A 24,512-nucleotide genomic window follows, 5' to 3' on the forward strand; every position below is an offset into this window, starting at 1 on the left:
GGAACAGTCGACAGCCAGTCGAAGTTTGCATTTGATATAACTTCCAAGTTCGAAAGTCGGGCCTTGCTCGATATTCAAACGTTGCACGGAGCATGTTCTACTCGAGTGATGCAAGCCGAGAAAAAAAAGAAAGGGTAAAATTGCTGGAGATAAGATAAGCGATCGATATTTGGATAGTTTTGATTCTTATTTCTCTTTATAGGATCATATTCAGCTCAAAGTGGGGAGATCGTGTGGCCGCTCGCTGGGCCGTCGGCTCTTTTGTGCGTTGAAACCTGCCGCCGCGCGGTGACACTGCAGCTCAACTCGTTCGACGCGCCTGCAGCAGTAGAAACAAAACAAAAGCAATCTGAATCTATTTCTACGTAGCAGACGTTTAGCGTAGCTATCCGCCTACACGTAGGAATGAGGCATAAGAGGTTTGGAACTGTAGATTGGACGATCGGAATGGATAGTCGGGGTTTGTAAAGATTTCGGCCGTTTGATGGCGGCCGAGATCTGCACGAAAAGAGCGATCGGCGTCGCTGAGCATAGGGCGGTGATTTTCCTCAATATGCTTCGCTTGTGGTTCGTCGTCAAATTCTTATCGCAACGATCGACTATTTACCAATCAACTGGCACAATCGATTCAAGCCTTTGGGTTATGAAAGTGTAATGTCCTCTCGTTCTCGAAAAGAAAACCTGCTCCCACGGAGTGTAACGCTACACGGCGAAAGAGAGGTCGAATTTCTAGAATTCATCATCAATCAAGTTGTTTCGATTTATAATTTTTTAAAGGGGGAAGGTGAGGGGGGTGGAGAGAGAGGGAGGCATTTAAAAATATTTCTTTAATGATTTACAGAGTTAGCCGCGAGACACAGAGACATGACTAGACTCGATTTCCTTTTTCTATATCTAGAGAAGACTACACCAATTTGATAGCGATAACCCGAGCGAGAAACAAACACGCCGAACGGCGCACATGTAACTTTAATGATTTTGACACTCAGCTTTTAACATAACTATCCATTTCGTATATGCGTATATTTAGTCATGCACGTGGCTTATAAAAACTTGTAAGCTAATTTTTTGCTCAGTTTTTTTTTTTCCAACGTCCAATTCACTCGGGGTAAAGTAATTCAAAATTTGTTCCATCCAGTTTTTTATACTAATATAGTATTGCGTATGCCCTCTAAAGAATCAACGTCGCCTATCAGTTAAATAACCATACGTTTTTGCGTCATTCGCATGTCAGAATCTAACATTTCCAACGTCTTCAGAACAATTTGGTAGGCATCAAGAATTTCTAAATTCAACACGTTTAATCCTTTCATTACTATTTCTATATCTATCGCGTTTTAATCCCGAATCGTGTGTTAACAGGGACGTTTTTCATTGTAATTGTGGACAGTCCACCAGATCTCCTGCTGTTCAACACAAAGCTCAAGAATAATAATATCATCTTATTGGCCCAAGGATGTTAAAAAAGAAGAAAAGGGAGCAGGGGTTAGGATGGGTGTGTATGTGTACACATGAAAAGCAAATGTATATTTTGTAACAGTAATTACTATCTAGCCACAGCTGGAAATAGGAAACCGGACTGCCCTTACTCCTTTTACGCGTTCGCCGTCTTTGACTTGGACCGAAGGTGCCGCTGGGTAGACTTGTTTTGCGGAGGCGGGCCACGCATGCAATAGATTATGTTCCGCTAGATTCCGTCTCAGTGCAAAAAGAAGAGGGTTTTCAAGAGACGCAGTTAAAATTGCGCTACGATGTGTACGAGAGAGTCATATAGATGCGCCCGACCGCGTTTGCTTCTTGTAGTACATTTGTTGGACTATGGATCCGGAAACCGTTAAATGACCGCCCAACGTAGCCGCCGTTGCTGATAAATGTACAGAGCGTCACGGCGTGCAGTGACACATCATTAAGACGGCTCCGACTAACGCGATTGCAAATGTGCCGACACGTTGCGCATCAGCATGTAGCCCAGCGAGCAATATGATGGAAAGCGAAGCCAAGTAGCCAACGACGCTTATTTATTTATTTATTTATTTTTTCAATGTATAACAAACTGGAACAAAATAGAATGAATGTGAATGCTATTCGTCTACTTGGATGTCAGCGGCACTGACTCGGTGGATATCACTTGAAAATTAGCTACGCTTCGAAAACGGCTTGATGAATCATGCATGGCGGAATCTTGTCATTCACGTTTCGTAAAGTGATATAGAAACATAAAAGGAATTCGAAGAGATATAATATCTCTGGCGGTTTTATAATCTGAAAAAATGTCTATTACGTAACTCTATTGTATAATTGTGCGTGTTTAAAGCATCTACTATTGACTCTTGGATGAATTATCTGTTACATGAAATTGCCGAGAAAACCAGTAGACAGGCGCATGACACGTAACAGAAAACGTTATGGAGTGTTTTATCTTGCTCGTTTTACAGAAATCCTTCCAACGTTTAAACTAAATTGTCTTATTTCACCGATATTGTGATACTAGGCATCGCAGGAAGAGTTCATGTTATAGTGAATAGTTAAGCGGAATAGAGGATAATTAATAGCACCACAACTTAAAAAAAAGTTTTATTTGTTTTACGAAGCAACAATTACAAACATTTCCATCTCAAACGATAATATCTCGTGTCTACATAAAGAGACATGGGAATAATACACGCAATCGTTTTCTTCTTGAACTTTACTAGTACCAATGTTACATTTAAAAAACAAGGTTTTATTTTCTAGGAGAGTAATATTTCGTTTCCTGGTAATTACTAGATCACGATACAATCCGCAATACTATATACTGCGGCTTATCTTCATCAAAGAAGCAGAACTCACAAAATTGTGGGGCATGTCGTAGATCTCAATCCACAGTAAAACTCTTTCCAGAATAGTCACAATACAATCTCCAATAGCTATACTTTTTTTTCATCACTGTTATTATCATCATTATCATTGTCATCACCTTCTTCTTCTAGATGGCTGAGACAACTTTGAACTTTTGCTTTCTGTGATGAATTTTCCCCTTTCACTTTTTTTTCTTTCTTGGTTTCTTTTGCTCTTTTGAATCCAAATTCAAAAGCTGGCATACACAATTTCCCATCTCTGTATGTTTTACTTTTTTCTGCCCTTCTGTCACAAGTTCTTTCACAAGTTCTGGGCTTCTTGAACACAATCTTCCCAGTATCCACAGGTTCTGGAATTTCATCTTCAAGACTGTGTTTTCTTTTTTCCAAGTCTTTGAGGAATGAAAGAGCAGCTGCAGTGTTTGACTTATCAGTGACATCAGAGGTTGTGGCCAAACTGTACTTCACCCATTTATGTGGGTTTCTTTTGTGATCAGGAGTATTTGTTTTGTTAAGATATTGATAACGTCTTGGTGCATGAGATGACTTTTTTAGTTTTGGCATGGGCCTTTTGAACATACTTTCTTCTCCCTTATATGATGTCACATCATCATTTATTGAAGCCTCTTCTTCTGTTAGGCTGTTGCAAGCTGCCGACGAAGGCAATGCGTATACTTCTTTTTGGGCGAGCTCTACAACCGGTAAATTTCCAAATATCGATTCCCGTCTGGCAGAAAACGCTTCAGTTTGGCATTGTAACGAGAAACTGTCCTTTCTACCCGATTCTAACTTTCCTATTCTACCAGGTTCCATTCTTTAGAGGATAAATTAAAGTCATAAACATATATCCCTGAAAGAAAGCAAATACATGTTATGGGTGCCGTAAACGCGAAAAAAACCTCCAAAAAATTCTTACAACTTACGGAGTAAAGGAACCACAATTCTTGATCAGATTGAACTTTACTAAATAAAAGCAGACGAAAAACAAAAAAAAATATATTCATATGAATAGTTGCCATTTCTCAAAATATCTTCCTGTTATTTGGCGAAATTTTAAATTTAAATTACTTTAGTATCAATTTTATATGTATCTCACAATTTTTCCATCTTTGGACTCGTTAGTAGTTACTAGACTTTCAAGTTTTATAGTACAAAATCACTAAAACGGCAAGACTGTTTCGCAGACGCCACCGACTGCTGGTTTTCCTTAGAAGCACGTGGATCCCTCACTTCGTTTGTTCGGGGCATAATTCACTAGTTATCATGGGTGTCAAAGTTAAAAAGTCGCAGAAACCCGTAACAAATACACAAAAAAAGCATTCCAATGTGAAGAAATCACCAGCTCTCTCCATTCAAAAAGGAAGTAGCGTACATGTTGGTGCAAAAAAAACAGAAATCAACCAGTGTTCTCCGAAAAAAGCTTCAAATCATGTGGCCCCAGCCCCAACAAAGACTGTTATCACTCTCGATCCATCAAAAACTTCGAAATGCGAATTACTGACATCTTCGGTAAATAGATATATTGTTTCCATATCCTGCAGTCTAAATTATCAACATCTTTAGGTTGAGGCAGCTGTGATTGCAGCGTTCAAAGCATGGTCTTGCACACTTCAGAAAACAAAAACTGGCCAGCTTTTTGAAGATGATCCGCATCCTATCAATCTTCTTGTCTCTGCAATAAAGATTTCCAGTTCTGATTCACAACCCCTAAGGGTGTTAGTAAAACAAAATCATTTAGAAACCATGTTAACACAACAAATTTATATATTTTTGCATTTATTTCAGTAAGCTCCCAAACCCATTTTTGAATGGGGATTGCGACATTTGTTTGATTGTGAAGGATTTGGAGAAAGGATGGAAGGTAGATCATGAACCTACAACCCAATATTATCAAGAACTTCTTGACAGTAAAAATGTCTCCTTTATTACTGAGGTATTTTTATATTTCAAATAACTTTCAAGTACTCTACTTAACTTTGAAGAACTAATTTGATATATAAATGTCCTAGGTTATGCCTCTACGACAGTTAAGAGTTGAGTTTAAACCTTATGAAGCGCGAGGAAAATTTGCTAAACGCTTTGATGCTATGTTTGTGGACAAAAGAATTGCTAAGTTTGTTCCAAGATATCTTGGCAAATCTTTTTATCAAGCTGGCAAGTAAGTAACATACTATTTCACCTGTTAGTGTACACAGATATTATTAAATAGATTGTTCAGTTATTGATCAACTTTTTTTTTCTCTTCAAGGCTACCGGTGTCAGTTGACCTGGAAGCTGACGATCTTTTGACTGAAATCAATCAAGCTCTGTCTATAAGTATGATGTCTATGTCTAATAACGGCACAAGTACACAAATGCAGATTGGGCTCTCGAATCAGACTGAAAAAGAAATCGTTGAGAATATCATGGCAGTCTATCAGAGCATGCAAAAACATTTTCCTGGCAAATTTGCGAATATCCGTAGCTTATGTATTCGTTTCGGCAGCCACCCCTGGACTGTACCTATCTACGTCAGTTTTGGTATGTTAGTAATACAGCTAACCTGCCTATCAAAACATTTTTATTTATTTATGGTTTTTTATTTATTTTTTTATTTTTAGCCACTCTGGATACAGTGTCATTGCCAATTTCCAAAAAACATACTGAACCACTCATTGACGATCTTAGCACACTTGCACCGGGTTGGAAAGTTGCTGTGTATCCTAGCGGCGAAGTTAAAAAGATTCCCGACGTAGAGTACCAACGCACGGATTTAGACGCTGAGATTGAAGACTTAGAAGCACCCGAAAATAACCTAGAAGATGAAGATATGTCTGATACGGAAGCTGAAGAAAAGCTTACGGTTGCCAGAACTTCAAAGAAAACTAGAAAAGCGGAAGTATCAGACGTTGAAGAAGGTGAATCAGAAAACATGTTAAAAACTTCAAAGGAAAAGAAATCCGCCGATGAAAGCAGTGAAGACGAAGGCGATGCACTGGAAGAGCAGTATATGAATGAACTAGATACTCTTGAAGGTGAATTACTTGGAGAACAGGATAAAGAGGAGACGGAACCAGGAGAACCAGAAAAAGTTGAACTGAAACCGCAGAAAACCAAAAAGAAAGTATTTAAAAAATCTATTGCCAAGAAAAAGGAAAAACACTAAGCGTAAAGGCCATGCAAGGCCTGTGTAAGTTGTGTTGAACCGCTTGACAAATAAATTACCAAAATTTGGCGAATGCAATGGGCATTACTAAGAAGTTGTTTTTTTTTGTTCAGCAGCTATGTATACATCTTATTGACAAAAATAGTTTTACGAAAGGACTTTTGATACCAGAACATTTATTTGCTATTTTTGTTTCCACGCTAAAGTTCCTTCTCTGTAAATTTTAAATATGAAAAGAGGGAAAACACTTAACTTAGTCGCCTGTAGCTACGTTACTTCATCTGAGCTAGCGTTCTATAATAAACGAAAAACAAAGTAAAAGTTTTTCCTCATATTCATGTTCATTAATGAAACTGAACAAATTCACTTTAATACTTAATCGAATGAAATCACAGAAACTTATTAGGTTGCCTTAGATTGATAATTTTGAACTGAAAATAGCTTTGTACTGAGTTCCACATTGTAGTCGAGAAACATTCCACTTCTTGTTTTCACATTTTAAGTACTTCTGTCGTCTGTAACACGTGCGTCACTTGCAGAATCGGCCAAAATGTAAGTAGTTATGAACCTAAACCAAATAATTTGTCATTTTTTGACATCGCGTAAATGGCATGCTATATTTTAACTTTTATTAAATATTTTGGTTTGCAGGGTTTCCAAAAGAAAGTTGTCAGAATCCAGTGAAAAAGATGAAATTGCCCATGTCCTTGCACAGTTCAAATCGGAAAGTGGTGAACTATTAGAATCTCCGATAGACTTGCCTCTGAATATAACTGCTGAGAATTTGCAGTTAATTTGCAATGCATTTATTGAAAAAAATGACAGTGAACCCACACCATATACATTTTTTGTTAAGGATATTGAGGTAACAACCAATCTTGCAGCTGCCTTGAAAAATGAAGTGCTTGATAGTGAAAAGGTATTGGAAATCATATATCAACCCCAAGCTGTTTTTCAAGTAAGAGCAGTAACCAGATGTACCAGGTGTGTTCAGAATTTATTCTAAGGTAATTTAGAAGCTACATCTAAATATATATATGTTTCAGCTCATTGCCAGGTCATTCAGAAGCTGTAATCTCTGTAAGTTTCAGTCCAGATGGAAAACAATTGGCTAGTGGCTCAGGTGATACAACTGTTAGATTTTGGGACCTTAATACTGAAAGTCCATTATTCACATGCAAAGGTAAGCATGTAAAATGCTTTGAATTTTTAAAACAGTTGTTACAACAAGGCAGCAGACTAAAGCTAACATTTTCTAGGGCACAAACATTGGGTTCTCTGTACTGCTTGGTCTCCCAATGGACAAACATTAGCGTCAGCATGCAAAACTGGTGAAATTCGACTGTGGGATTCTGCAACTGGAACACAGAAAGGCAAACCACTTGTTGGCCATAAACAGTGGGTTACATGGCTTGTTTGGGAACCATTTCATCTGAACCCACATTGTAGGAAGTTGGCAAGCTCTTCGAAAGATGGAGACGTCCGCATATGGGATGTGGTTATTGGTTCCTGTTTAATCAATCTTGCTGGTCATCAGCAAGGAGTATCATGTATAAGATGGGGAGGATCTGGACTTATATATTCTGCGTCACAGGTGTTCAAAATAATTTTTTATCAAAATCAATCCAAAATGCTAGTATTTTAACCGATTTGTAATTATACAGGATCGAACAGTAAAAGTTTGGCGATCTGAAGACGGAATATTATGCAGGACGCTACAAGGGCATGCACATTGGGTTAACACGTTAGCCTTGAGTACTGATTATGTTCTGCGTACTGGAGCTTTCGAACCAGCAGAAGTAGGGCGTCCACAGAAAATTTTGTCGCCTGAAGAAGCCCAGAGTAAAGCGCTTGACCGATACAAACTAGTACAACAAATCGGACCCGAACGTTTAGTGTCTGGTTCGGATGATTTTACGCTTTTTTTATGGAATCCTGAATCAGATAAGAAGCATATAGGTATGTTTTTGGTGGTATTGGTGAATGGAAAACCTGTTGTTACGTTTATTGGTTTCTCCTCTTTTTAGCACGGATGACTGGTCATCAGCAGTTGGTCAATGATGTAAAGTTTTCTCCTGACTCCAGACTTATTGCGTCCGCGTCCTTTGACAAATCCATCAAAATCTGGGATGGTCGAACGGGCACATTCATAACTACCCTAAGAGGTCATGTACAAGCAGTTTATCAAATTGCCTGGTCCGCGGATTCCCGCCTACTTGTTAGCGGAAGCGCTGATTCTACTTTGAAAGGTTATTGCTGGCTGAAATTCATCGTATTAATTTTTAAAATTATTTATTATTATTATTCATTGTGTTTCCTCCTAATTATTGTGTAGAAAATTTGATTAACTTGTTTGTTTCAACAGTTTGGAATCTAAAGACTAAGAAGTTGCATTTGGACTTACCTGGCCACGGAGATGAAGTATTTGCTGTTGATTGGAGCCCTGACTCGCAACGAGTTGTCTCTGGAGGACGTGATAAAGTTCTGAAAATGTAAATGAGATATTTTCTATAAACTGTGAATTCTTTGATTGATTGAGTTTAAAATCCGCGTTTTCCTGCTATCAGATGGCGATATTAACAGAAATCTTCCGTTCAGAAAAACCCTGATGGATAAGCGTTGTCCTTTTGACATTTCTGGAAATGATCTGCAATAAAATGACGGTAATAGCCAAGTATTGTCGAATCAGTGTTCTACCGAATAAAATCAAGTCAAAGAAAAATTGGGTTTAAGAATAAATAATCGTAGATTTTTTATTCTTTATTTGTCGGATAAATCTAGTGTTTTTCCGTTTGTTATTCTGGTTATTTTTGAGCTCTGATTTTACACTTATTCACGAATTTCCAGTAAATTTAAAACAAAAATATTCGAATATTTCGTTGTTTTTGTGCAGTCGGAGCTCGACACTGATTTGCTGAAACCCCTGTGCCGTATAGTTCGCCTTCATAACTAGTAAAGTTAGGGCTATCTAGCAAAATGTTTCGACCCAACCTACAATTGTCAAAACAGTCTGCTGGATCACCCAAATCGACTATTTTTAGGCGATGAACTATAGAACACCGGTTTTTTGCAAACTGGTACCAAGCCTTATTTGCTTAAAAACAAGAATCGGGAAAAAAAATTATAATTCGAATTTGAATGTGGCATGCATTCGAAAATTCGATTCTTGAATAACAAAATCAGTGTTTCAAAACAAAAATACCGAATATAGTAATATCAAATTTTATTCGACGAAAGAAGAAATCAACGATTCTTTATTCTTTTTCGACATTTTTATTTGGAAATTATTTTTCGGCAGTACGTTGATTCTTACCACATCGATTTAATGCAACTACGACTATATGAAGATTAAGCGTTTCACTTAATTAAAAGGTTTCTCGGACTAGCATCAATGTTTAAACGAAATGTTTAAAAACTTATGAACAGCCAAAGAGGTGATATCAGACAATTTATAAATATTTGAAGGCATTTGTAACGTCAAACGTATATAGCCTTAAATTCGATCACTCCAGATAGTGTACTATCTATCTAATCCACAATATAATATTGACATGAGTAAATAGCCACCCTGACTTCAGGTGACCAGGTAAGTTAGACGTCAGAATGGGCGTATAGTATGACGTGTTTTTGCAGTGAGACGATATTATTTGTTTTGTTTGATATCAGTCTAATGTGATAGACAAAATAGAGGTTCAGCGCAGTAGATTACGTAGGTTTGTACTTTTCTTAAACAATCAATATAGAGTTTATCTGATATTTTGTTTGTTTTTTCTAGGTTTATAAATAGGTCTTCTCACTTTGGGTAATGCAGGGTAGTGAAATTGTAGCTTTGAATTCGAACACATTCACCTTGCTATACATAATGCATCACCAAGCGGAACATGTGCGGAAATGGAGGTTTTATGTATTTATCATTATTTGTGGATTGACGTCAACCCCTGCCACAGCAATTACTCCCGAAGGTATCCATGAAAAGAATTTAAATATATTTTGTTTAAGAATTTTAATACCTTGGTTGTAATCAAAAGTACGTTTAACTCTGTCTCCATATATTCAGCCGAAAACCTTATTCGAACCTGGTCGCCTTTGATCTGGTTACATAGTGAGGAAAAATTCCTACCGAGTTCCGTAGAATTCTTCTTACCTGAAGTAACAATTCAAAATAACGAAAGTGCAATCGTCCAGGAATATGTTACCCCTGAAAATCTTATAGGCGGTGAAGCGAGTGTGACGTTACATATGCAAACGCGAGAACCTTTAGGTATGTTTGAATAAAATATAATAAAATAAGAATAAAATAATATAAAACATTCTTTAAAGTGCAATTTTGCTGCAAATTTATCGTTTCAGCTTTTCATCATTGCCTTTCCTTGTCGTTCTAGATTGTCCGTCTTGTTACAACCTGGATATGTTTTTCGGTCAGGCGATTGAGAATGGTGGAGTACCGACCTACACAATCTATCGTGAATACGACGATGCGTTTAACACGCTGGACGTTTCTTATTTTGCCTTTTACCCATATAACCGTGGGAAGGATGCATGTGTCGGTAGCGTATTTGCATTTATTTATTCGGTTTCCTAGCGGAAGAAATTAGTGTAATAAGGTTTCACTTGTTACGAAATTCTTGACTGCTCGTTTTGGCTATTTCTAACTTATTCACGGCATTGCAGGTGTTCCAATTAATGGGAGCTGTGCAGGAGCAGAAAAAAATCTAGGAAATCACGTAGGAGACTGGGAACACAATGCTTTGCGTTTTAGAGTACGTCTCTTCATAATTTCTAGACTTGTCACTAAATTCTATTTAAAATTTCTATCTTTGTAAATTCCAAAAAGAACGGGCAGCCGTATTTGATTCACCTTAACGTTCACAGCTTTGGCGCTTATTATGAATGGAATGAGACTACACAAAATTTTCAATTCCTTGTCGGCGAAGAAGTTCGCTCTGCGGTACGAGATGTTGTCTAAACCCACATTACTTTTCATGTCGCTATACCCAAAAGCGAGAAAGAATGAACCAATTTTAAATGCAGGTTAACCCGAATTATGACGGCAGTCCTTACGAAAAGGATGCAAGGTATGAACCGCGATATCCGCCTACCGTTGAGCTAATGGGAACTCATCCGATAGTGTACAGTGCAAATGGCTCGCATGGTCTTTGGGGATCACCGGGTTTGTCAAAATTTTACCGGTTAATTACAACTCTGCTTTTCAAATTTATCTGTTTTCCGTCCATGCTTTATCGCCAGACGTGCACACCTACGTTCCGGGTTTACCTCTCCAGGACTTCACCGATGAAGGAAAGGATATATGATAATAATTAAGAAATATAGGATTTCAAATAACGTTCAACTTTATTTCTCTTTATTGATTTGTCTTTTGGGTATATGCAGGAACCGCTTGGACAACATGGGATAACCTTATTCTCATTCCGTGGTTGCCGAGCAACGTTAGGTAAGCATAAAAAACTACGTGTTTTTATGATTGGTTCCAACTGCAGTATTTAATTTAATCATATTTCAAAGCTACGAAGGAAATTTGAACTGGCTAAATTTTCTTGGGGACTGGGGTAACAGCGCCGAAGGGTGTGAATACGAAATCATTACAGGTAATATAAAATGTAAAATTTTATACATAACATTAAGTAACAAATGTGCAATTTTTTGTTTCGTATTTTCGTAATTGCGACCGGACCCGGCCTTCTGCAAAAAGGGGAGTGTGAACTTGGTTCGGGACCCAGTGGTCCAAGAAGCAAAGTTGATTTCCCAGATCCACAACCTAAGACATCTATGGACAATTGATAATTGATAGCCCTACAGACACTACAACACAAAGAAAACTTGTCCCTATACGCGAGTCATCCTTTGCATATGGCTTTGCATTTACTTGCCTTAAATAAAACAGAAATAAATTTATAATACAGCACAAGTCTGGTTTTCCCATTTAGCAGCAATCGAAAGTGGGCAAAAGTATCTGACTAGGGCTCGGCCCCGCGACGATCGGGCACGATTTTGGCCGACTCACGCACGGGTTTTTTTTTTTTTTAAAGGACAAACCGGTGCGGTTCGGTTTGCCAGTTTGTCCAAACCGATTGAACCGCGGTTCGAGGGTTTGTACCCGCAGTTTGTACTCCCGCTAAACTGCGGTTTTGCACGGTTTGCACCGCGGTTTTACGGTTTGCACCATGGATTTCCAGTTTGCATAGGATAATACATCAGTAACAGAGTTTGTCGCTAGATGGCGCAAGATCGACCAATTTTCGATCGCGATGCCTACAAGTCTGATCGGAAATTTGATTTATAACAAGTTGCTGACCGCCATTACGCTCACAACAATTAGTCATAATTACTTGATTTGGAATTTTAGCAAAATTTCAAAAAAAAATTTTAATGGCGGTTCAAACCGGTTTGGCCCAGTTGCAAACCGAAAACCAAACCGCAGTCAAAAATGGCTAAACCGAACCGACGGTTTGACGATTTTTAAATGAAAAACCGCGGTTTGACCCGATCAAAGACGATCGGGGCCGAGCCCTATATCCAGAGTCATAGAAACCTGGTTGCTCTACGGTGTGTGTAAATGCTACAAGGGTTTGCGGGGACTTGTGGTCGACTGGCAGTTAAATAGAACCTAGCGGTTTTGGTGGAAATGAAAATGAGCCCTGCCAAAATTTCGACAGCCAATCATGACCCGAAACGAGGGGGAAGTCAAAGACGATCGGATGGCCAAGTCAAGCGAGCCCTATATCTGACGCGCTAGTTTGGACGTTAATTGTCGAGAAGCCTTATTAATCGAGCTGGCAACGTCGGACTCAGTTCCAGATGTGTGTGGGTACTGGTATTTACTGGTATTTTTTTTTCAAAGGAAAACACGTTGACGTCGCCGTGCATTAAACGATACAAACTACTGTTGTGTTCAAATCTGCAGTTAATGGGAAAAAGACGATTCATTCTTTAAGTGGCCAATAATATAGAAATGGAAGATGACCATTTCCTCGCAGTGATACTTAGCAACCTATTCCGGAAGGAATCTAACGGTGATGCAATCGAATTCTTTCTTCGGCGGAGAAGGTTAAGTCCCAATCAAAACAACGGAGAATTGGACAACAAGCTAAAAAAGTTAAAACAACAGATTGAGGTTTGGAATTCTATTCTAATCTTGTTTTTAGTTTCTTAACTGGATAAGCTTTTGCAACATAGAATTGTGGAGGATGTTTTGGGGAAGAGCCTAGAGGTTGTCACTCAATAGAACTTGTTTTTCCTGAACAAATTGACAACATTGATGAAGTTGATTCAGACATATTCAAAGCTGAATACATAGATGAATGCATCAAGTGTGGTGAGCTCCTTGATCTGGAAGATTTCAGGTAAATCCAATACTGTAGAACATTGCATCTGAACGTAACACTAGGTGTTGTAGGCTTGGCAAATCTCCATATAGTTCCATAAACATAAACAGGATTATGAAAGGTCATGAATCTTGGGATTCTGTGTCAAGAACTAGGTAAGATTTAATTATTATATAATTGATCCAAAATAATTTATTCTGAAAAGACATACTTGTGAAGTCCTGCAAAAGGTAGAAAATTACCAGACTTTGGGCCCCTGTTACAAAGATCACCTGAATCACAGAAAAACTGTGTTCCTGTTAAAAAGTCTGTAGAAATTAGTTTTGATATTTAGTAATGTACGATGATCTAAGAATTTCTTTGTTATAGAAGTCGCCGTGTAGAATATTCTATTGAAGAAGATTTGGCTATTTTAAAATTTTTGCTGGCAAACAACTTGCATGATAAAGTACGAGGAAACACTATATGGAAAATAGTTCACAGAGTAAGTTCAGGAACTTAATAGACAATATTGATATAACAGTGTTGAGATGAATTGCTTCCTCTTTCAATTCTTTTGCAGAACTTTCCAAACCACAGCTATCATTCTTTGCATAACCGATTCCGACGTTTTATTCTCCCCAACCTCAGCAAATACAAGGGCCTGACGAATAGTGAACGTAAACTATTCAGCCACAATGTCTCCTCTGATAGTTCTACATTTTTGCCAAAAAAAACCATTCAGGTAATACTCCATGTGATAGCTTTCCATTCCTATTAAATTTATTTTCGAAAATTTCAGACCGACAATCGGAGTTCCATAAATAACAAGACGTTGACGACTGAAAGTGCAATAACAGTAGTTGATCAAGAAACGGTTCTTGCCCCTATTTGTGTGCTGGAAGAAGTTTCTGAAAGGAATCCAAAAAAGGCGATAAAAAGTAACGCAGATAGCGGCTTAAAAAAGGAAGTGTCATCGAATAAAGTAAACAACAACAAAAAAATAAAATAAATTTTTTAAGATTTTTCTGTAACTACATCCATCTAAACTGTTTCATGTTTATCTATCACTTTTCAGCTGGGAAAAACCTTACTCCTTCGTGGGTTCGATGATTCCGATATAGAAGAAAGCATGACTTTGACCCCCAATACCCTGGAAGTGGTACTTAGCAATTTGTTTCGGAAGGAGTCAAATGGTGACGCAATTGAGTTTTACATGCAACGTAATCGCTTTTGTCATTTGGAAAACAGCGTTGAACTGGAAGAGAAGTACGGAAAGTTAAAAGAACAAATCGAGGTATTTGGAAAAGCTTTTCCTGTTTTCCCATTTTAGCCTATTATGTTATACTGGATACCTCTTTATGTAAAGATATGTTTAAATAGAAATGTGGAGGATTTCTTGGAGAAACACCTACAAGTTGCCATGCCATAGAACTAGTGTTTCCTGAAGTGGTTGATGACACCACAGAAATTGAATCAGACGTATTTAAAGCGGAATATGTGGAAGCGTGTCTTAAGTGTGGCGATCTTCGTAATTTAGAAGACTTCCGGTAATTTTTTATTTCGGCACATAAAAATGCTGAGTACATTGAAATAACTAGTGGTTTTTCACACCGTTTTTATCTAGACTGGGCACATCACCCTATGATGGCTCGATCAACATCAACAGTATAATGAAAGGACATGATTCGTGGGATTCTGTAATAAGAAAGGATCTTCGAAAAGGCAGAAAGTTGCCAAATTTGGAATCTTCTTCTGAATCAATTAAGAGCATCTGTTCAGGCAAAAAGTTTGTTGCAATAGTATTTATTATTGATCCTGTGCTTATAAGCTCCGACACATTTATTTGTTATGTTTATTATTTTCTTTTTTTCCAGGAGACGACGTAACGAATATTCGGTAGAAGAAGATTTAGCTATTTTAAAATTCCTGATGTTAAAAAATTTGCACGATAAAGTAGAAGGGAACAGTATTTGGAAAATAGTTCATAATGTAGGTTTTGCAAAATGGAAAGAGAAAAAATTCCTTGTATGTAAAAATGTTGTATTTATTTTTGTATCTTTTTAGGAGTTTCCGTTGCACTCTTCTCAGTCTTTACGAAATCGATTTCGACGGCATATTCTTCCCAACCTCCATAGTTACAAAGATTTGACGAATACTGAGCGCAACCTTTTCAGTCGTGGTTCATCCAGTGATGACTCTTGCACTTCTCTATCGGGGAAAACGCAGAAGGTGACGAGGAAAAAGTGGCGTATTTTTTAGATAATCATTGTTCTAAAGTTTTATCGAAAATCAGTCAGATACATCCGCTACTTCACACAAAGAAAATCAAAATGACGTCGTGGCGGTAAGGAATATTTCGTGTTCAGAAAAGAATCCAAACGATCTTGTAATACTTGTACTTTGTTTTTATTTCTTCAACTTCTTACTGGATACGTCTACGTTCAATGCCATTAATATAATTCCCGATGTCATTAACTAGGTGTCGACTCCTGCAGATTTTGCATTCCCAAAGACTGTAGTACACGAAAGCGGTCTTTCTTCCAACGTCATGGAAAATTGTAATTCTGTCACATCAGCCGTGTCTTTAACAAATGGGAGAAAAACAAAAGAAAAGGAAGTTGGGTAAGCTGATAAAGAATAGCAAATTATCTTGATTCCATATTTTCCTTGATTCGATTGCTATTTTCCTTAACAAAAAGCTTTCACTTCCCAGGGAATTCACTGTTGAAACAGACAAATGCGTTCTTGAATACATCATCAGGCACAAGCGATATACGGAAGTGTCGGAAATGAAGCTGTGGAAGGACATACAAAAAAGCATTTTCAAACGTAAGTTGTTATAATAAATAGTAAGCTTTCATTAGTTTTGATTTATTAATCATTTGTAATCCGCAGAACGAGACTGGAAAGCTATTAAACAAAGGTTTCATGATGTTATTGTTAAAGATCTTGAATCTGAAGAGTATTCCCTCGACGAAAATGTTATTCAGAAATTTCGTGCGAAAAATTTGTCCTCGTCAAGTGAACAGAATAACAGTTCCGACGAAGATGATTCGTCTCCACCATCTCATCCGAAAGCACGAAAAGCTGCGTACGACTACGTGTCCTTCAACTGCAATAAAAGCATAACTAATAATTCAGTTCTTTTTTTTTTTAGGCCAAGACCATACACGTTTAAAGAAGATAAGCTCATTATTGACTACATCGTCAAATCTGAAAGATTTGAAGAAATACGGGGAAAACGTCTCTGGGTAGACATTCAGGATAAGGTTTTGCATGGTAGGGTATTTGAATGATGTATTTTTCGAGGAATTTATTTTTAAAAAATTTCTCATCCATTAGGATACAATCGTACGTGGGAGTCTGCTAAGAACCGTTTTCTTCGAACTTTATTTAAAAATCTTACGCTGTACCGGCTTAATCCAGAGATTATTTCCAAATTTGAATGTGGAGCTGTTGCTGAAAGTGAATTCGAGTACTTATAGTAGCATAATTACTGTGCCTGTTTAACGCGGTTGCTTGTCTTTCAGGACATTTAGGTGGAGTCAACGATAGAAGAAGTTCCAGACATATCTCCACCAAAATTAGTAACATCGTTGAATAAGTTGTTAAACTGCAGAAGTAGTTCTTATATTCGTTTCATTTTGCTCTTTAGAAAACAGTAGGAAAACCGAAGACTCGGACGAAGACGTGCTTCCTAAGCATCCAGCCTTAGGGACGGAAAAAATAGCAACGCCGGTAATTGATGTAGTCGCACCTTATGTTTGAATAGATGAAATATTTAAAAGAATTTTTGCAGTCCAAGAAGTCCAAACGGCACCTGTTTCGACAGCCTATCATTCCAATACCGGTCATTTTTTCTCCCCAACCGGGCCCTTCTCTACCTAAGAAAAAAGTATAATACCACATCTAAAACTAATATATGCCTGCTCATGATACATTAATCCGCAGTATTTTGCGTTAACCGGTTACGGTGAAACACACGCATAACTATTGTTAGTTCACCGTCAAACTGGACAGAAATTTGGTCTAACCCTTTAGCGGTTGAAACCTTTCATTTTTGCTTAACACATTGTTGATAATTTGAAATCCAGCTATAAATTTCATATTTTATAATTAGGGTGGCTCGACGAGAGTGAATACTCCTGCAGAACTGGAACCGCCAGCAGCTGCGCCAGAAGCTGCTGAACAGTTGTCGAAGTCGCCGGAAGTTTTACACACCGTAACCACATTACCGATGGGAGGACTGACGAAAACTGCTGGTGCCACATCGACTGAATCTACTGTAAGCGCTACGTCGTTCAAAAGCCAGACTTTACCGAAAAAGTTGCAACCAGCGCCTTCTTTAAGATGTTCAGTTGTCTTAAAAAAACTGAGACAGACCGAACTAGAGAAGTATGGTTGTAAAGCCGTCTCACAACAGAAAATGTTTAACTACTCTACTAGCGCTGGCCCCTCCGTTCATCCCCCTCCTACTACGCCTCCACCTGTAAGCCCCTTGAAAGCTTCACGTTTTACAGTCGAGATATCCTCGGACCTATTAGCGGCCAGATTATCGGCTGCTGGATCCTCTGTGTTGGCAGTGGCACAAGCTAACCAAGAATCAGGTTGGCTGCCATTGTCCTCATTATCTGGAGAACCCATTCAACATAGCGAACCGTTGAAGAGTTCTCATGATACCTCGGCTTGCACCACCTCTCACGAACTTTTGGACAAATTTCAACTGTGTTCGTCCGTGACAATAGTATCGTCGAACGTTGAAAGTTGTTCGGTGGACGATGAAGAGCATGTTGAAGCAGAAGTTCCTGATCAAGTGAGTTTTTCTGCATTATTAAAAGTAAGCAATCCAACACAAACAAGAGTTTCTACTCATAGTTATTTGGAATTAACGAAGGATGGCCTGTCGAGTGATGGCTACCGTACGCCAGAAGGTTAACGCGACGATTTCAGTCACGAACCCTACTGTGGAATTTTGTTGCATTCGATACGCCTTTTGCTTCAAGAGCGCATAAGCTATAAATCTAAGTAACGGTGACATTCTAAAATTTTCAACTTGAATGTCGTTCTTAACTGAAATAGGTTTTGAATTCAATATGCATCCAACAAAATAAATATACAGTTAACATGTGTGAAAATCTTCCAGTTTTTGCGATTAATTGTGGCGCTTTTTATCACCAGATTATTGTCATGCTCGGCAAACCTAAAGTTCGGTTTCATTGTTGCGTATTCCCATTAAGACAGTTACAAATCGGAGCGCATGATTTTGCACTCCGTTGTTATGAGAGCAACGCAGCAACATCAGTTCGGGAGCAGCTGCACGACAACGGCCGAAACGTAAAAAACTTTTATGAAACTCCACAAAACCCGTGTCAAATCCGTATCACAGCTAACATCGGTCTTACATCAGTTTTTGTGTTTTATTTAAAAAACGGCTGGTTACACGAGAAAACCAATAGCTGAATTGAAATCCGCATTCACTTTTCATTATACTGAGTCAGTTTCGTCCAGGCTTCCCACTTTTTCATTTTTGACCAAATTTCAAATTTGCCTAAAACACATGAATTCGATGCAGATTGAATGCCAATCACGAATATCTAGTTTATTTTGCAATTGGCATTATAGTTTTTGAAATAAACATAAAAAACAAAAAAGTCGGGCTTATTTTTTGTCTGCCGAGCGACGAAATAAGCCCGACTTTTCCCATTTTTTTAGTTTATTTTGAAAACAGTTGGTTTAACGAGAAAAACACTAACATAATCGAATTCAGCGTTTAATTTTGACTATGCCATGTGGTTTTTATAGAGTTCCAATAGATTATGGCAATCCGTTTTACACAAAAAAAAAAAAATTTCGCCAAAAAAAAAAAATCACACTTTTTTCTTTTTTTCCGACACGTAGCCATCTACCGCTCAGACTCGTTATTACTGGCGTAGGCAATTTCAGTCCATTAGATGCCATTCGCAGTTAGTTCAGGAACTTGGATGGAGAATAACGCGTGGGTGGAGGAACAATTGAAAAATGGATAAGATAATACAACAAAAGGATGGTAAGTATAAACATTATTATATTGGTTTTCAATTATTAACTATTGTTTATTAGATCAAATTATGAAGCTGCAGGCCCAATTATTGGAACAACACAAAATATTAGATAACAGCAAAGCTAAGGATGGTAAGGCCTAATACGTAATGATTCTATTTATTTGCTTTTATTCATTTGTGTTTTGTAGCTCAAATTTTGAGTCTACAAGCTCAGCTAGGGGAAAAGAACAAATTGGAATGGAACAGTTTCCAAACAGTGAAGGAGGTTTTTCAAAACTCATCCCTAACTGAACATGAGGATGAATTGGCATTAGGTGAACACAGTCAGGTACCTAAACTTTTCAAATAAGAATTCAAAATAAGTATAGAATTTTAACAAACAATTATTTATTGTTTAGTTATTCAGTCTACCACCTGACAGTGTGTTAAAGTTAAATTCTGTTAGTGCTGCACTAAAAGAATTGTTAGTAATAAGCCCATGCAGTGAAGGAACTGAACAATTGTGGGACCGTATTTGGGCCGAAAATGGGTGTGGTACAGAAACCCAGAAATGGCACAAGTTCAACATGAAACATGGATTAGGTACTTTTCGGTTTTTTGTCTATCGAAAAAGTATTTTTAATGCTATTATTTTGCATTCACAGAATTTTAGCAGGGGATCAAGTCAACTCTGGAAGTGTTACAGGATGGAAGAGTGAGCCTACAGTTGAAAAACACTGAAAGTGCATTACCATTAAGGTATGAGGTAAAGTAATAGAGTATGCAAATTGTCTAATGAGAAGTACCATCTTGTGTGAATGAATCCTGTGTAACAGCAATCCTTTATAGTTCTGTTATAGCTAGAAGCCTCAAATAATTCTGCTTCTCTTGCTAAAGAACAACTTGTCCTTTACATTCAGAGTGTTGGTGAAGCTGGGTACTTAAATGGCCCTAAAGATGTTTCATTTCGTTGGCATTGCAGCGATGAACATCATACATGGACTCTTTAGGTATGAAAGGAATTTTCTTGAAAAATTTTTGAATTTATGATGAAGCTTTTCTCCTCCTTTTTGCCAACCATGTCTAATCTAAAAAAAAATTTTATCCAATAGGAAAGGATTTTCATGTACTGGGAAAACAACTATCAACAATGCAACATTCTACAGGTGCTAGTTTATCATTCAAGAGCCTTATACAATGATTTTCATCTGCAATTTGTATGTCCTTTCCCAAGCTTCCACCAGAAGTTGAATCTATGAGTCATGTAAGTTCCATGATCAACAATTGATGTGTTTAACGGTGTTGTTTTTCTTTTCTCAGTGTAGGTTAATAGTAACATTGGATCTGAAAAAATTCTTGGTTGGGGCCTGACACTGAATAAATTGTAATGATTGGATGGATGACATGATATTTCTATACTTCATTCGGATTCCCGAGACGGTATTTGATATTTAAAAAATTGAAGTGCATATCTGGGCTCCCTTCCTTTCCGTAGCCCCGTTTCCCCTTGACTCGTAATAAGCCCGTAGGGGGTCATGCCCCTACTGTACGGTATATATAAAAATAACATATACCGAGGTTTGGAGGGCTCTGGCCGGAAAGGGGACGTGGGGGTCCGCTTAGTCCGATGATGTGTTCACGGAGGGCGACGTGGCTATCCACAAATCCGAACTAAAGGTTAATCGCTCCAGTAAAAATGTTCCATATCTTCGACTCTTCTTCCGGCTTCTCTTAGCCAATCACCGGGTAATCTCCCCGGTGGGTCAACAAGGCAGTGTCTCCCCCTGCCTGGGTTGACGGCAACTTTTGAAAGGGCTATTGTGCCTTTTTAAAGTTGCAAAAATAATTGTAATGTGCAGAGATTGTATAAATATATTTTTTGCAAAATTCGTTTCTTTCATTGTCTGTATTCGCTGTGTTCACACGTTACACTTTTTATATTTAGCTTGCTTAATTCACCTTTATTGTTTTTGTCACCTTTGATGGTAAGCATTGTTTCCATTGGTTTATCGTTTATCTGTAAGTATTATTTATTACAATCTTTGAATTGTTCAACTTAGATTCAAGGAACAATCTGGATATTTTATGAAGTAATTTTGTATTTTGTTTTACTCGTATGGGAACCGATCCCCAGACATTTAGCGTGCAACGCCGATGCTCTAACATTGAGCCACGAGATGTATTTAAATTTTTTATTATCGCATATCATATGTTATCGTCTAGGATGTTTATGCAGTCTTTCACAACTATATGTTTATCTTTCTATTGCTTCCATAAGGTTCTTAGCTCTGTGGAAGAGCTTTTATCTGCGATACCTGTTACCCTGGGTTCAAACCTCAGTAGATGTGTAAAAATGAAGTAGAATATTGTACAAGAGTATATTGCAGAATTGCATTTCAGTTTTATTCTAAGTGTAAATGCAAGTCCACAAGTGACTAGAAAAAAAAGCCAAACTAAAATCATATGATTCGTGGCTCATTGGTAGAGCATCGGCGAGATATGCCGAACATCCAGGGTTCGATCCCTGGATAATAATAGAATGCTTACAGATAAACGATAAACCAATACCCGTCACCTTACCATCAAATGTGACAAAAACAAATATAGCAAAGCCAAAAAAAAAATTGATTAATGTAATGTGTGAACAAGCTAACACAGACAATGAAAGAAACGAATTTTGCAAAAAATATTTTATAAAAAAAATTTTATTGACAATTCTCTGCACATTACAATTATTTTTGCAACTTTAAAAAGGCACAATAGCCCTTTCAAAAGTTGCCGTCAACCCAGGCAGGGGGAGACACTGCCTTGTTGACCCACCGGGGAGATTACCCGGTGATTGGCTAAGAGAAGCCGGAAGAAGAGCTGAAGATTTGGAACATTTTTACAGGAGCGATTAACCTTTAGTTCGGATTTGTGGGCAGCCACATCACCCTCCGTGAACACATCATCGGACGAAGCGGCACCCCACGTCCCCTTTCCGGCCAGAGCCCTCCAAACCTCGGTATATGTTGTTTTTATATATACCGTACAGTAGGGGCATGACCCCCTACGGGCTTATTATGAGTCAAGGGGAAACGGGGCTTCAGAAAAGAAGGGAGCCCAGATATGCACTTCAATTTTTTAAATATCAAATACCGTCTGGGGAATCCGAATTAAGTATAGCAATGTCATGTCATCCATCCAATCAATACAATTTATTCAGTGTCTTGCCCCAACCAAGAATCTTTTCAGATCCAATGTTACTATTAACCTATATTGAGAAAAGAAAAACAACACCGTTAAACACATCAATTGTTGATCATGGAACTTACATGACTCATAGATTCAACTTCTGGTGGAAGCTTGGGAAAGGACATACAAATTGCAGATTAACTTCATTGTATAAGGCTCTTGAATGATAAACTAGCACCTGTAGAATGTTGCATTGTTGATAGTTGTTTTCCCAGTACATGAAAATCCTTTCCTATTGGATAAAATTTTTTTTGGTAGATAAGACCTGGTTGGCAAAAAGGAGGAGAAATTCTTCGTCATAAATTCAAAATTATTTGAAGAAAAATCCTTTCATACCTAAAGAGTCCATGTATGATGTTCATCTCTGCAATAGCAGCAAAATTAAAACATCTTTAGGGCCATTTAAATACCCAGTTTCCCCAACACTCTGAACATAAAGGACAAGTTGTTCTTTAGACAGAGAAGCAGAATTATTTGAGGCTTCTAGCTGTGACAGAACTATAAAGGATTGCTGTTGTACTGGATTCATTAACACAAGATGGTACTTCTCATTAGGCAATTTGCATTACTCTATTAATTTACCTCACACCTTACGGTAATGCACTCTCAGTGTTTTTTCATCTGTAGGCTCACTCTTCCATCCTGTAACACTTCCAGACTTGATTTGATCCCCCGTTAAAATCTGTGAATGCAAAATAATAGCATTAAAAATACTTTTTCGATAGACAAAAAACCGAAAAGTACCTAATCCATGTTTCATGTTGAACTTGTGCCATTTCTGGGTTTCTGTACCACACCCATTTTCGGCCCAAATACGTTCCCACAATTGTTCAGTTCCTTCACTGCATGAGGTTATTACTAACGATTCTTTTAGGGCAGCACTAACAGAATTTAAATTTAACACACTGTCATGTGGTGGACTGAATAACTAAGCAATAAATAATTGTTTGTTAAAATTCTATACTTATTTTGAATTCTTATTTGAAAACTTTAGGTACCTGGCTGTGTTCACCTAATGCCAACTCATCCTCACGTTCAGTTAGAGATGAGTTTTGAAAAACCTCCTTCACTGTTTGGAAACTGTTCCGTTCCAATTTGTTCTTTTCCCCTAGCTGAGCTTGAAGACTCAAAATTTGAGCTACAAAACACGAATGAATAAAAGCAAATAAATAGAATCATTACGTGTTAGGCCTACGATCCTTAGCTTTGTTATCTAATATTTTGTGTTGTTCCAATAACTGGGCCTGCAGCTTCATAATTTGATCTAATAAACAATAATTAATAATTGAAAACCAATATAATAATGTTTATACTTACCATTTTTTTGTTTTATTATCTTATCCATTTTTCAATTGTTCCTCCAGCCACGCGTTGTTCTCCAGCCACGCTACTCAATTAACTGCTAATGGGATACAATTAACTCAAATTGCTTACATGCCTGTAATAACGAAACCGACTGATAGATGGCTACGGGTAGAAAAAAGAGAAAAAAGTGCGATTTTTTTTTTTTTTTTTTCCGCCATTTTTTTTTTTTTTTTTTATGTAAAACGGATTGCCATAAAACTATACGGTTTCGATTCAGAATTGAATGCTGATCACGGAAATCAAGTTTATTTTTCAATGAGGCTTATAACTATAAGCCTAATATTAATTAAACGAAAAAAACGAAAAAATGAGAAAAGTCGGGCTTATTTTTTCGGGCTTAAAACTTTTTCCTGTAAAAACTGACTCATCAAAATTGGTTGAATATCACAGGATATACTCAAAATTGAATGGGGATTTGGGGAAAATTGCAATTTTTTTCATTAAGTCAATCGTTTTTGAAATACACCGAATATTGTACAGAATGCTAGCGCGCCAGTACGCTACGGCGCTAGCGCGATGCAGCAGAAATATTCGATGTATTCCCAGAATGGTTTTCATAATGGAAAAAATAACAATTATATCGAAT

The 24,512-nt window shown here is 37.6% G+C and overlaps 5 protein-coding genes and 2 long non-coding RNA genes across 11 annotated transcripts; 5 read left to right on the plus strand and 2 right to left on the minus strand.

Annotated features, from left to right (window-relative positions):
* Positions 1 to 2,613: 2,613 nt before the first annotated feature.
* LOC130688617 (U5 small nuclear ribonucleoprotein TSSC4-like) lies at positions 2,614 to 3,782 on the minus strand. The gene is made up of 2 exons (XM_057511615.2): positions 3,761 to 3,782; positions 2,614 to 3,687 (listed from the first exon to the last, which is right to left on the minus strand). The coding sequence occupies exon 2, from the start codon at positions 3,648 to 3,650 to the stop codon at positions 2,907 to 2,909; it is 744 nt and encodes a 247-aa protein (XP_057367598.1). The 5' UTR covers positions 3,651 to 3,687; positions 3,761 to 3,782; the 3' UTR covers positions 2,614 to 2,906.
* A 229-nt stretch (positions 3,783 to 4,011) lies between these two features.
* On the plus strand, positions 4,012 to 6,056 carry LOC130688329 (ribosomal L1 domain-containing protein CG13096-like). The gene is made up of 6 exons (XM_057511315.2): positions 4,012 to 4,346; positions 4,401 to 4,552; positions 4,623 to 4,770; positions 4,847 to 4,995; positions 5,086 to 5,357; positions 5,438 to 6,056. Exons 1-6 carry the CDS (start codon positions 4,101 to 4,103, stop codon positions 5,980 to 5,982), a joined length of 1,512 nt encoding a protein of 503 aa, XP_057367298.1. The 5' UTR covers positions 4,012 to 4,100; the 3' UTR covers positions 5,983 to 6,056.
* Positions 6,057 to 6,469: 413 nt separating this feature from the next.
* Positions 6,470 to 8,704, plus strand: LOC130688339 (notchless protein homolog 1-like). The gene is made up of 8 exons (XM_057511325.2): positions 6,470 to 6,534; positions 6,634 to 6,966; positions 7,029 to 7,165; positions 7,242 to 7,576; positions 7,647 to 7,941; positions 8,010 to 8,231; positions 8,348 to 8,474; positions 8,550 to 8,704. Coding segments are annotated over exons 1-8 (1,464 nt in total). The 5' UTR covers positions 6,470 to 6,532; the 3' UTR covers positions 8,563 to 8,704.
* A 1,072-nt stretch (positions 8,705 to 9,776) lies between these two features.
* Positions 9,777 to 11,890, plus strand: LOC130688756 (uncharacterized). Its single transcript, XM_059496071.1, has 10 exons — positions 9,777 to 9,944; positions 10,040 to 10,243; positions 10,365 to 10,529; positions 10,654 to 10,742; positions 10,817 to 10,930; positions 11,014 to 11,152; positions 11,230 to 11,278; positions 11,372 to 11,434; positions 11,506 to 11,588; positions 11,693 to 11,890. The coding sequence occupies exons 1-10, from the start codon at positions 9,788 to 9,790 to the stop codon at positions 11,779 to 11,781; spliced, it is 1,152 nt and encodes a 383-aa protein (XP_059352054.1). The 5' UTR covers positions 9,777 to 9,787; the 3' UTR covers positions 11,782 to 11,890.
* A 924-nt stretch (positions 11,891 to 12,814) lies between these two features.
* Positions 12,815 to 18,430, plus strand: LOC130688185 (uncharacterized). 5 transcript variants are annotated; one of them, XM_057511185.2, is made up of 23 exons: positions 12,816 to 13,114; positions 13,177 to 13,343; positions 13,397 to 13,480; positions 13,545 to 13,631; positions 13,695 to 13,809; positions 13,888 to 14,049; positions 14,107 to 14,289; positions 14,383 to 14,601; positions 14,688 to 14,854; positions 14,932 to 15,093; positions 15,182 to 15,296; positions 15,372 to 15,536; positions 15,601 to 15,693; positions 15,787 to 15,929; positions 16,021 to 16,136; positions 16,203 to 16,398; positions 16,465 to 16,586; positions 16,650 to 16,772; positions 16,838 to 16,894; positions 16,963 to 17,045; positions 17,107 to 17,202; positions 17,428 to 18,120; positions 18,183 to 18,430. In XM_057511185.2, exons 1-23 carry the CDS (start codon positions 12,953 to 12,955, stop codon positions 18,216 to 18,218), a joined length of 3,546 nt encoding a protein of 1,181 aa, XP_057367168.1. In that variant the 5' UTR covers positions 12,816 to 12,952; the 3' UTR covers positions 18,219 to 18,430. The 5 variants fall into 5 exon arrangements, with proteins under 5 accessions (XP_057367143.1, XP_057367168.1, XP_057367163.1 ...); XM_057511180.2 differs by having other exon boundaries at positions 18,202 to 18,430; XM_057511160.2 differs by having other exon boundaries at positions 12,815 to 13,114; positions 15,601 to 15,651; positions 17,428 to 18,430.
* An 847-nt stretch (positions 18,431 to 19,277) lies between these two features.
* LOC130688672 (uncharacterized) lies at positions 19,278 to 19,615 on the plus strand. Its single transcript, XR_009421478.1, has 3 exons — positions 19,278 to 19,353; positions 19,407 to 19,478; positions 19,537 to 19,615. It is a non-coding gene; the product is annotated as an uncharacterized LOC130688672 (long non-coding RNA).
* Positions 19,616 to 22,054: 2,439 nt separating this feature from the next.
* LOC130688767 (uncharacterized) lies at positions 22,055 to 23,478 on the minus strand. The gene is made up of 3 exons (XR_009000535.2): positions 23,306 to 23,478; positions 22,898 to 23,243; positions 22,055 to 22,826 (listed from the first exon to the last, which is right to left on the minus strand). It is a non-coding gene; the product is annotated as an uncharacterized LOC130688767 (long non-coding RNA).
* Between the last annotated feature and the right edge of the window lie 1,034 nt (positions 23,479 to 24,512).

Source organism: Daphnia carinata, chromosome 7, assembly GCF_022539665.2.
Source record: "Daphnia carinata strain CSIRO-1 chromosome 7, CSIRO_AGI_Dcar_HiC_V3, whole genome shotgun sequence".
Lineage (NCBI taxonomy): Eukaryota > Metazoa > Arthropoda > Branchiopoda > Diplostraca > Daphniidae > Daphnia > Daphnia carinata.